Source organism: Gymnoscopelus microlampas, assembly GCF_963454915.1.
Source record: "Gymnoscopelus microlampas genome assembly, chromosome: 18".
NCBI classification, from domain to species: Eukaryota; Metazoa; Chordata; class Actinopteri; order Myctophiformes; family Myctophidae; genus Gymnoscopelus; species Gymnoscopelus microlampas.
The window spans coordinates 19,906,012-19,918,821 of record NC_139955.1 but is presented as its reverse complement, the minus strand read 5'-3'; the positions used below and the strand labels follow the sequence as shown (position 1 = coordinate 19,918,821).

At 43.2% G+C, this 12,810-nt stretch overlaps 1 protein-coding gene across 1 annotated transcript in view; it reads left to right on the top strand.

The window, feature by feature from the left end:
* The window catches only part of ablim3 (actin binding LIM protein family, member 3), a 69,445-nt gene that overhangs the window by 53,368 nt on the left and 3,267 nt on the right, over positions 1–12,810 (top strand). Inside the window, exons 12-21 of the mRNA XM_084042139.1 lie at positions 23–149; positions 1,066–1,161; positions 4,804–4,932; positions 5,732–5,802; positions 6,085–6,250; positions 10,139–10,162; positions 10,678–10,733; positions 11,508–11,577; positions 11,801–11,811; positions 11,928–12,008. Coding sequence (XP_083898265.1) covers positions 23–149; positions 1,066–1,161; positions 4,804–4,932; positions 5,732–5,802; positions 6,085–6,250; positions 10,139–10,162; positions 10,678–10,733; positions 11,508–11,577; positions 11,801–11,811; positions 11,928–12,008 — 831 coding nt within the window. The remainder of the gene's footprint in view (positions 1–22; positions 150–1,065; positions 1,162–4,803; positions 4,933–5,731; positions 5,803–6,084; positions 6,251–10,138; positions 10,163–10,677; positions 10,734–11,507; positions 11,578–11,800; positions 11,812–11,927; positions 12,009–12,810) is intronic.

Here is a 12,810-nt window from a genome sequence, read left to right as displayed (position 1 = left end):
ACTGTTGTCTTTGTTTCTGTAGGACTATGACAGCCTGGACATGAAGCAGAGACGGTGCTCCAGCCCGGGTTACATCGACTCGCCCACGTACAGCCGCCACGGCATGTCTCCAATCATGCCTCGCTCCCCGCAGCACTTTGGTTACCCTGGTGAGTCCTGCTCACCACTTCAGCTCTGGGCCTCTCTCTGAGCATCAGATCAAATCAAACAATCACTCAATGGCCTCCAGTTTGAGGGCAGTAATCTGACCCACTCAGCCCATAATGACACGGTGTAGAGTTTTATCTGAGTTCCATACTTATCAACATACAAATGTACAATGACCTCACTGAATTACTAACACGACTCGTTGTTGATATTCTGTATTGCTGATAACTCTACAAAACGTATTTTAATGAATAAAATGTTATTTCAACCAATGTGTTGGGTGGAGTATCTGCAGTGGTTGGAGGTCGTCTCGCTACTCTTCCATTGAAAAATGTAGACGCTGGTGTCGGGTAGGAAGTAGTAATGCCTGAAGCTCATGCGCGCAATATCTCCCCTGACCAAGCAGGGGATTCCATGTTGGAAGAGCGGTAGAAATTTGGTCTCTCAAACCAAGAGTAGAACATGAAGGTTACATTAATCCAACTCTCGTTCACATCCATTCCATTTAATGACCATTGATGTATTTGTAACAACCATAGTGGCAATGTAATTTCAGTGGTAATAAAAGATGTAGCCTATTAGTATTCATTACCAAGAGTGATCTTTGTGTGGTCTTTACTGGTTTCCAGTAGAAAAGCTTTTCACTCCAGTTTGTCCTGTTTGGCCATCATTATGCTTCGATATAATGCCATTTCACTCAACTCTTACACATGTGTAGTGACACTGTAATATTTACCATTTATGAGACATTGTTTTCTGTCATTACACAAGTGGAATAGTCTTTTTTTAAAGTTTCACTGCCTAATTTGGGGGTAAGATTTGCTGTTGAGATTTTTCATGTGAGTGGGTGGGACTTGTAACCAGGCTCTCCTTCATGCTCATCTTTCTTTTGCTGTGATTGGCTGGGGCTGGCTGCAGGCTCTGAGAGTGGCAGGAGCTCACCGTATTACGGCCAAGAGGGGCGATCGAGTACCCCGACCACATACCAGCCCCCCAAACACTTTCATGTACCAGGTAGGACCCTTCAGCCTTCATCCTCCCGAGCCCATAGATTACGAGTCATCAACCATGAGTCAAATCATTCAAGTTGTTCTGTTGATGTTATTTTGGGAGGGTGGAAATGTTTACTCTTGATTTCCCATGCATGATTTCTCTAGCATTCTAGTGCTTGATTTATACTTGGTTGCGCGCCGTGTCGCACAACCAATACAAGCTATTTTTGGTGCACGACCCCGGCACACAACTAAGTATGATTCAGGCTTTACCCTCACACCTTCTCTTTACCTTCCCCTTTATTCTTCCCCTCACAGTACGGTAGTCCCTCCCTCCTCTTCCTCTCCCTCGCCCCTACTTTTTTTCCCCTCAACTCCTCCATTATTCACCTCTCCATCTCCTCTGTCTCTCCTCAGCCTCAGGGGACCCCAACATCTACAGGAAGCCTCCCATCTATAAGAGAACTGGTACAGTGGGTTAGCCCCGCCTTAGCCTGCCTGTTCTTCGTCAGTGTAGTCGTACTGTGTTTCAGTATTTGATAGATGTTGATGGTGACCTGTCGATGGCCTCGTTGAGTAGAGTAGTTGATAAGTAGTGATGTATAATCGTCAGCGAGCATCAGCCTAGATTAAGCTCTCATTGACAAAACCACAAAACTATAACAACGGTTCAACACTGCAGTTTGATTCTAATTAGTGTAAACATGGACAGATCCATTTTTACTGGAACCATAGATTGATACAGATATAAGCCCACATTGATACAGATATAATCCCACAGAGAATTATCATCAGACTCCAAGTGTGAGCAGGTGAGAGGTAAAAAGTGTAAAATTAACATAAATGTACAGTACACGGAATATAAATGTGTGCGTAAATGCAAAAATGTGTGCATTTAGATCCAAAATAGTAGAATCTGTACGATTGTGTGCATGCTCACGTGTGCATTGCACGTGCACGCACGTGCGTGCATACGGTAGCACACGTGTGTATATAGTTTCCATTGCCTGTCAGGCTCTCGCTCATTAATATACAGGACGTTATGTCAGAAACTTTATGTTATGGATTTCTTATGGAGTCTGTGAAAGTCGCTGCACAATGTGTACTTATTGTGCCTTTTGGCTCTGCAGCAGCCCCTGGCAGACAGATAGATACCATGATAGAAGGAAGAGGCTTTGTAAAGTTTTGAAGGATTACGTTTAACCCATTAAGACCTGAGGCCGATTCTATAAATGCCTTCTAAATCAGTAGTTCTCACACTTTCAAGATTCTTAATGAAGTGACGCGCTGTGAGCTCGTATATGTCTGCTGATTGATTGATTGAATACTTTATTAACAGTTTGCAAAGAAAAGCACAGGGAAGTACATTTCAGTACACGGTCGGTTAAGAGGATTTTACACCCAAGAAAGCACTATGGCTTGTTTCCATTGGGGTCCTTTGTACTCAATTTGCTATTTTTGAATAGCAAACGCTAAAATCTAAAATGACACAGATGCTTTACCGGTTTTAATGGGTTAATTAATAGTGTTTTTGGCAAGCACCACCATCGTACGATGTACAATACATTAGGCTTTAGGAGAGTCAGGGGAGATTTGAGCTTGCAAAAAGGGAAGATAAGAGGAGGAAGGGTAATTTCTTTAATGGGTGGATTTTGTTGTAGATAGATAGATCATAGATAGACAGTTCTTATTTTGTAATTATCACAAGATTATATGCAAAAAGACATTACAATGTAATGCTAAATTGTGCAACCCATAGTGTCCCTTAGCATAATGAATTAGCTATCCCTTGTCGCTATTCACTAGAAGCTTCAAATCCAATGAAACGTGGAGGTCAGATCAGATATAAAGAAGAGGTTTGCACTCATTGGAAGAGAGGATAGTGCATCTTATCCTACAGTCCTGCATGTATTCGTGGGCTTGTGTTGGAGCGCGCGCGGCCGTGCGCGCACACGTGTGTGTGTGTGTGTGTGTGTGTGTGTGTGTGTGTGTGTGTGTGTGTGTGTGTGTGTGAGAGTGAGAGTTTCTAGGTGTGTGTCACTGTACAGTATGTTAACCTGTGTTGTAAACATTATGACCTTTCAATAGAGCATAGATGTTAGTGGTACATCACTGGCCCCTGGAAGCAGACGCACCTTAATTTGAATACATAAAGAACATACACAAGTATTATTATTATTATTTCATATTTTGTGTGGTAAGTGATGGCAGGTACGGTTTAGTAAGCTGAGTCAAAGTCCAATACGAATGTATGCATCTGCATGTGCGTATCAGCCCATGATTTACTTGTGTTGAGGTCGGAAAATGAATTAATGTGATTTGAACTGGTGAGATCTGACCAGAGATAACAAGTCTCCAGCCACATGGCAAGTCTTTAAACATCTGCGTTATGAGGTTATTGGCATTCAGCCGCACACGTCCACATCAGTCATATTGATCCTCCTGGTACTTACGCGGCTATTAAGAAATTACACTCTCTTGCCTCAGTGCTAAAGATGATTAATATAAAAATGAACAAACAATAGAGTCATAATAAGGCGTGCTGATCTGCATACCAATGGCCTGTAATGTACTATTCAGCTGACACTTTTGCTACCTGTACACAACCTTTACCCAAACTATGAGAAAATAAACCTCTTGTCTCTTGTCTTGGCTGTTGTGTATGAAGTGAAACCATGTCCTCTTTGTGCGTTATGGGTAGCAAAGCACATACTATACTAACACACTCCTCTCTTCCTCTGTGTTATGCTCCAATAATGTTTCCCTTTATCTTTTCACCTCTTTCCTTATTGCATCCAATCACTTTTATTCAATTCCCTCCACCTTCTGCTTCACCTTACCCTCGGTGAACTTACCACCCTGTAAGTATTCCCCACCTATCGCTGTCTCATTGTTATGTGTTTCTGTCTGTCTGTCCATAACTGTAGTGTATGTTATGTACTGTGCTAAGTACATGCATGTATGGTATGTACATATATGTATGGATCTTCATTTGTCATGGTGTATCCATAATCAAATGTATACATCAGCCAATCTATGGCTTTGAAAACTCTTTCAGGAAGTCAAGTGAAGTCTTTCAGGAAGTCTCAATCGGTCGTCTGGTTCTGTCTCCGAACTTATGTGTGTGGGTGCTCGCACGCGTGCGTCTGCGCGTGGGTGCGTGCATGTGTGTGCTCGTGCGTGTGTAGAGGCTTGTTGTGCAGTCAGCAATGAGAACGTCGTTCATCGGTGTCATGCATCATGTTTATAGGAATTCAATGGACCTTGGATTGGTTTAGGTGTGGCTAATGACTAACGGGGTGAAGAGCGATGTATCTGACATTACTCTGCATGTCACTGTCATCGACTGCTCAAAGTGGCCCTTTCATGCCACTCATAAAACTCAGTCAGTTTGACCTGGTCTCTAACGTGTAACTACTGTACACTTACTTTACCATAATTGATCTTGTCCGACCGACTCCGGTGAGGAAAATAACCGTATATTGTGGTTGTTCTTTCTCGCCGTATTGCATTTACGATGGTCATTAACGTCCTTTATCCCCTCAGCACACTACAGTTCACTGCACCCGCACAGATTATGCGGAAAACGGCAGTTCAGATGGTTCTGTCGATGTGGAGGTCGATGTTGACCCTTTCTCGTAACCTGCCTCCCATCTCTCCCCAGACTATCATGTGGATCAAGCCACAAAAAGCAGGACCAGCGAGGACATCCTGAGATCTTCCAGATTCTCCACCTACTCCCCTGAGCCTTACGCACAGTCAGAGACTGACTACTACTGCAGCTCACCCAAAGGTACCGTCTTCCACTCTTCTCAAATACACAGAACCCACAGTCACAATCTCATCCAAATTGGGTATACACTTTATGAAACTGAAAGAAATATTATATTTGGCCCTTAAAAGGTTCTATACGGAAGCATTTTATGTAGTTATTTGTACTCTTTTTTTCTTTAATTTATTTTCTTTATAAAAAATGGCTTCTGTTATGAATCTTAAAAAGGTTCTACACTACAGTATACATCTAGAGTTCGGGCCACTGCGCGGCCCTCACACCTACGTCGCACTGCCGATCCGACCAATATGCCCATATGGAGATCTCTGATGTCATCAGTATATGCCCATATAGGGGCATGCCTCCTTTTGTGCTCATATGGAGCTGACTGATTTGTTTGCGCCTGATGCCATTGCGACACGTTGAGGTTAGACAACACACTCTATATTTGGGCGTCGCTACATTGGGAACTCCTTATATGGTTATGGCTGAGTCATAGTGAAATGAGCGTGGCGACGTGGTCTGCATGCCTGCCGGCCAGTCCTCCCTTAAGCCAATGTGTATATAAGATAAACACATAACGGTGTGGCTGGCCTGTGGATCTCTGATGTCATGTCGATGACGTCATACTGATGATGTCAGTTTTGGCCAGATATGAAGGAATGGCAGGACGGTATATCTGAGATTATGAATTCACAAAATGTGAAAAGTTCAAATAATATACAGTATATAATGGATGAGCTGAAACATCTTTGAGCTGTCTCAGCTGTCTCTCTCCCTCCCTCTTTTTCTCTCTCTCTCTCTCTAACTTCCATCTCAGTTTACCGTGTGCCGAGAAGGAGGTTCTCCACAGGAGGAGATGAAGAGAGTTGGAGTCACAGCCTTCAAAGAGTACGAGGCTCATTATTCTGCACTCCGTTTTCTCCACCATCTTTACCACTCTGCTCCTCAGACCCGTAGATGATATGCTTTCTCCAGTATTGGCGATGCATCAGTGTCATTCATTTCATTTAATTTCCTGCTTTCGAGCTGTGTTTTGTGTTTCTCTCCATGCTGCGTTAATTTTCGCTACTGCACATTAATTCAATGTTTTTGCCGATGCGATGTCACTTTCACCTCCCCCATCCCTCACTCTCCACTTTCTCTCTCTCTCTCTCTCTCTCTCTCTCTCAGATCGGGAGTGGCATCGGAAGGATGATCCTAAAGGAGGAGATGAAAGCCAGATCTGGTTCCTATGACAACGACCCCTGGGGCAGTGCGAGGAATTCTCGCAGCAATTCTCGCAGTGGGAGCAAGGAAACTCTCAACACGACAGGCTACAACAACACTGTTAACGGATGTAAGGATTCACCTCTCTCTCTCTCTCTCTCTCTCTCTCTCTCTCTCTCATGCACGTGCTATATCGCTCTATCTACAGTATCTATCCGTCACTTTCTGTGTTTATCTATCCATGTACATCTGTGTCTTTGTGTGCAATTGCATGCGTTCGCCATGTACACACACATGGTGGTGTTGTGTCTATTCCCTCTCTGTTGCATTTGTAATAATAATAATAATAATGGATTCTATTTATAATGCACTTAACATTTGGGAAAATCTCAAAGTGCTGCAATGTGATTATTATTATAGTATGTTGTGCCACAAGGCTTATTTTTTATGAGGCTCAATATATCTGCTGTCAGTCAGTCGGTCAGTCAGTCAATCGGTCAGGGGGAGGGGCAGTGGGCGGGGGGTGTTGGCAGGAGGGGTCAGCAGGTCAAGGCTGCTGAAGGCATCAGGTGTTATTGAAACAGGAGCTTCATAATGCCTCGTTTATACTTGGTTGTGCATCGTGTCGCACACTGGAAATGGGCGATCTAAAAACTCTAACGATGCATTATCTGGGAACAAACCCTGGCGCACGGCACAAAGGGGTTGCATTAAGTCTCTGAATTAGTCATGGGTGTGTTTTTGTTGCGTTACATTAATTGAACCATTCGGAGCGTCTTCACACAACTAAATATAAATCAGGCTTAACAGCTGTCGAAGATGCTTTGATGAGACAGAAGCAGATGTGGTTGGCCATCTTTTGGCCGACGTATGATCATATCCACTTTAAACTTTTCAAGCAGCTGGAAACAGCTGAGCCCCCCCCCTGGCACATTGCTATTTAGATGATAGATTGGCGCAAACAACAGAAATCTTTTTCTGCTGTGGAAAAGTGAAAGTGTGGGCCCATCTAGCATTTGAGACACATCCTTGTTGTTCGTCCACCAATTAAAACATGACAAAGACATTTGATTGCAAAAACAATGAATGTTTCTTGTGGTAGGCCACCATGTAATTGCGTTGTGTTGGAATTGGATGGAATTTGATTGCAATCAGTGCGCGCGCACTTAATCCCAATATTGCACTGCTGTCACAGAGTTAAGACTTAAGACTACAGTACCTAGTACCTGGGCAAAAGTGAAATCATTGGTCACATGCCTCATGCTATGTCTCTCCTCTCCTCTCCTCTCCTCTCCTCTCCTCTCCTCTCCTCTCCTCTCCTCTCCTCTCCTCTCCTCTCCTCTCCTCTCCTCTCCACCATAAAGCAGCTGGTGTCATACTGCTTGTTCCTCATGATGTCACTCACCCTCCCCTCCTGTTCTCACAGCTGGCGTCCCACAACCTAGTTTATTTATGAATAGTAACACCTCTCATTAAAGATGGGAGGAGAGAACTCCTGAACGAAACTGTATTGTGTGTATGTGTGTGTGTGTGTGTGTGTGTGTGTGTGTGTGCGCGTGTGTGTGTGTGTGTGTGTGTGTGTGTGTGTGTGTGTGTGTGTGTGTGTGTGTGTGTGTGTGTGTGTGTGTGTGTGTGTGTGTGTGTGTGCGTGCCCGTGCGTGCGTGCGTGCGTGCGTGCGTGCGTGCGTGCGTGCGTGCGTGCGTGCGTGCGTGTGTGCGTGTGCGTGGTTGTGTATGTGTACTGCCTGCTATCACAGAGCGTTCTGTTGCTTCACTGAAGCCGTGATCAAATGGCGGCCAGACAGGCTGGCTAGCCTAATACACACATCTATGATCGGATGCCCTCTGGGCTCTGGCTGCAAGATTTAACACGAGGTAGCTTAAGGATATTTACAGAATGAATAGATTTTGTGTATTTGTACTGTATGTCTGGCATGCCCTCAGAGCCTTGACTTTGTGTGTCTCACACAACAACAGTATAAACACAGAAAGCAGGTTTTGCCGAATCCTGCAACGTGATCAACTTAGCAAAATGCGGAGAGGAAAACTTAATTACTAATGGCGTGAACAACTGGAATAAATCCCCATCGATCGCGGACAGCCGCAAGAAAAGTTGGATACACTTATGCTTTCATACAATGGACAGATATCTATTCATGTCCAGCTGCTAAAGCGACATGCTGTGGATCAGAGCGAGAGGCGAGATGGCTGCAGCAACTCCAATATTTGCACTTTCTTGTGAGGAAGGAGCTTATCAGGGGACACAGCACTAGGATAAGGACTTCCTCCAGCTGACTACCTTAGTGGCAACTAAAAATAAAGTTCTGGAAAGTTTCATGGCCATAGGTAAATCATTTTACCACGACATCTTGAACTGATATAACTACAGTATGTATTCTGCTGTATCGCACCATGCACGCTCAATATGCTGCTGTCCGATAACACAGGTGCTAGGCATTATGCCAAAATAGTCGCTGAGACGAGGGACATACTGTAAGTGGGTAAAAAGAGTAGGCCCTAAATGTAAGCTTGAATTTCCCTTAAATAGAAATATTTATATTTTCAATCTGGTCTATCCAGAGCAACTTACAATTGTCATCTTACAACACATTAAAGTGCTTACAGTTATTAAACACGGAGAAGTCCTCTTCGGAGCTAAACCAAAACTGACTGTGAACTTCGCGACATCACCGCCTGGCCACGCCCACTATTAATGCCCCCCCCCCACGTCATTTTCCATTCCAGCGCCTGCGTTGTGTGTGTGCGTGTGCATGGGTGGGGCCATATTTGTGTGGTGTATGAGTCTGTGTGTGTGTGTGAGTCTGTGCGTGTGCGTGCGTGCGTGCGTGGGTGGGTGTGGGTGCCTGGGTGCATGTGTGTGTTTGTGTGGCTATGGGTGTGTGGATGCGTGTGCTCCTCACCCCTCTCATCTTGTCTTTCTCTGCCTCATTGCTTCTTTGATGTTGGGCTCCTCCCAGGGCATGATGGGTACCCACTACCCAGACTGCTTCTCTTCTTCCATTTGGTTTGTTAACTAGTTAAATGCTGATCAGATCCCAGGATATTGATTGTCCACTTCTCCAAATATAGAAATACTGGTATACCTGCATCATACCAGATCTTTTTGACAACTTAGTTGTAACCCCCAACATGTATAGTGTTGGGCGTTTTAAAAAAATGCTGTATTGGAAAAAGTACATCTCACAGTACAACATAAAAGTTAAAATGACAACCTGCAATGATGTGGTCTATGGGATTTTTGGGAAGATACCCACTTTGTGTCGCAGTTGAAAAGAGAATTATTGGCCAAAAAAGCAGATCTGCAACTGCGCAATGCGTCAAGATGTGAGCCTGTAAGTCCACAGCGGGCATCTCGGGCAGCACCTCATCCTCGGGTGTATAAACGTTGCCATGGATCTTGCGCCATGGATCTCGCGGGTTCGGCAGATATTGGATGACTGTTGTTTGTTTTTTCTCTTGCTCACACAAAAGTGAACACCAACTGAGCTAGGCTATATGACATCATGTAATATTTATATAGAACTTAAACAAGATCAAGAGCTTAAACTGGAAAAAAAAGTATCTGTTGTATGAAAAAAAAAAGTATATAGGCTATTTGTAACTTTAGGGTGAACAATGCCTTCATTCCCAAGTTAATTGGCTGGTGTAAACTTAATGGACTGGATAGAAACCAAAGATGTGAAACCTTTGTAATGACAACCGTTTGGAAGACGAGCATCTTGCTTGTTTGAATATAAGAATTGAAGCATAATGAATTAGGCTATAGAGAAAGTTATTTGCCAAAGAATAATTTAAACCGGCCATCTATGTTTAAATCTATTTTGTTACAAACAGTTAAGCCAAAGAAGGTAATGGTTTTGTTACAATCAGATAAGTCAATGGTTATCTGTAAATGAGGTGGCTTGGAATTAAAACCTGGAATTAAACTCAGTGCAGGGGGGAAGCAGTTCTGTGAAACACAAACTATACTGTAACTGTGGTTCCTTTGTGTTCACAGCTCCTCGGTACAGTTCTGAAAGTGGTAAGTTTTATATTATTTCATGTAAGTAATTCATAAAATCTTAAGGGTGTTGCTGGTGGATTGGGGGGCTGGGGACACTCCACACTGAGAAAAGTAAATGTTGAAATGAAATCATATTTATTCAACACAATAACTTCAAGCATTTACTATATAAGGTACAGTAAGTTGTTCATATCGAACCCCTGCACACAATTCAATATAATGAATTCAATTAGATGTTGTTGTTGTTGTCGTTTTCCACATGAGACTTGAATGTGTTAAAAATAGGCTAAAAACATAAAGAAATGGTACCCCTGTGCTCACTTCTTGGTCAGAATACCAAAGAACTTTTCTACTGGCTAGCTGCTAGTGCCCTCTTCTGGCCATGAATAATATTTCATCCTGGGTTGCTAAAACCATTAGGAAGTTTTGATTAATTAAGTAACTGAAGAGCTCACCATGGTGCTGATGTGTTTCCTACAAAAATAAGACCCTGACCCTGTTTTTTTTTTTTTTTGTGCTAATCATTTTTACAGACTATGTGTGTAAGTCAGGCTCCTTACCTGGGTATGGACGCAACGGCATCCAGAGGGTGAGAGACAGATGGGACTGCTGGGATATTTATAGCATGCAGGCTAATGAGCCAAGTCTACCTCATAGAACGTAGAGTTTGAACTGCACTCTCTGATTGGCCAGTCTCATGAATGATAATCCATGTCTTGGCTCCCATAATTTCATGTTTGAATATATTACTCTTTTAAAACAAACATTTTTAACTCAAATCTTTGCTTCTGGGGGTCCCTGGAACTAAATATTTTGAGATGGTGGCCAAATACATATCATTTTGGGGGTCCTTGACATTGAGGAACAAATTATATGGCTGCTTATATCTAACCTTTATATTTTACCATCACTTATAATACTTCTACAATACATTATGATATTTGACAGCTTGTAAGAGCCACCCTAGATGTCTCCACTAGGCCTAATAGCTATTGTTTTGGTACAGCCATCTTATTATGGTGCAGTTTGTCCTTGAAGCAGCTACAGTATAACTATGATCTCTGCCCTGTGCTCGAGGCAGAACTACTGTACCGCTGATATGAGTGTTATTTCTCCCCATGATATCATGTACATAAAGCATAATCATCGCCACCTAGAATATTTTCTCGACTCCTATGAGTTAGGATTTAGAAGACATTTTTAGAATCAGCCTCAGGTCTTAATGGGTTAATACACTTGACACTTGACACTGCACAGAAACAAGAAGAGAAAAAAGAATACATTTATCCAATGTGGGTTTTGTCATTCCTGAATCTGTCCCTCATGTAGCCTCATGTATCTCTGTGTCTCTGTTTCCATGCAGCCTCAGAGTGCAGATTGCTACCAGACGTACCCGTATGACACTGGCAGTGAGGTGAACTGGGGAAGCAGAGGTAGTTATAATTTAAAAAAATTTAACTAAAAGCCTAGTGCCCAAAACAGCAGATCAACAAGCCCTCAACACGTCGCAATGCGATTGGCTATTTTCGGCACATGACCCCATCGTACGACAATGAAGTATAGAAGGGATTAAAAGTTTTCCACATTAATGATACTCTCTCTCTCTCTCTCTCTCTCTCTCTCTCTCTCTCTCTCTCGCTCTCTCTCTTCCTCCAGCGGAATATACGGTAAGATTTTTTGGAGACAAAAAGTAATTCTTTAAAGATATGCATTATTTATTACTGTTAACTTTGTGTGCAATTAACTTTTGTGCAGCTGCCACCTTAATCATATTTACTTGCAGATTTACCCATATGAGGCGCTCATTGTCACCACTAGAGGGCGGAATAGACTCCCCAGAGACGCAGACAGAGCCAGACTGGAGGTCAGTTATTCAGCTGTTGACATTGTGGGTGAACATGTACAGATGCAATACATTCAGTGTCTACCACATACTGTAGGTCTACCAGGTATTATGTACCTCCAATTATAGATAGATGTCACTCTCAGATCTCACTGTGTTTGATCTAATGTCGTCCGTCAGATTAATATACAGGGTCTCTTCAACAATTGAGACAGAAGGCTATTAAGCAAACAGTGGTGAGTCAGAGGCACATTTGATACAGTTGGTGTCATGAAATAGATAGAGATAGTTTATTTTGTCACAGCCAAGGCCGGTGGAATTCAGTTTCGGTACAGCCTGGTTGTCTGTCTATGGTAACATAGACAGACATAACACAAGCTGAACATTCAGAGCAACACAATGTTAACCTGACTCCGCTAGATGAGGGCGGTATTGACTTCACAATACGGCCTCCATCTGGACTCGCTCAGAGAGTAGAGCTGCCCACATCGCTGCGTGTGCGAACCAATCAGCGGCTGCTAGGGGCGGGATCATCCAATCACCTGCCAAGTAGTTTGAGAAAAAAAGGGACCGCCCCTTCATCGATTGAGCTACCGAGGTCCCAGATGGAAGTAGCCTGTGAAACAAATGTGACGCAAGCTTCTTCCATCTGGCGGAGTCAGGTTAACACAATGTATGCAAACCTCATAAAACAAAAACAAAGTACAGTTATCACCATAAATGCATTGAGACAACAAGTTACACGCTTGATTGGAGGGTCATGACCTGTAGCGCCACCCTGAGGCCATCAGCTGTAATAGAAGGTGGGACGCATGACAGGGGT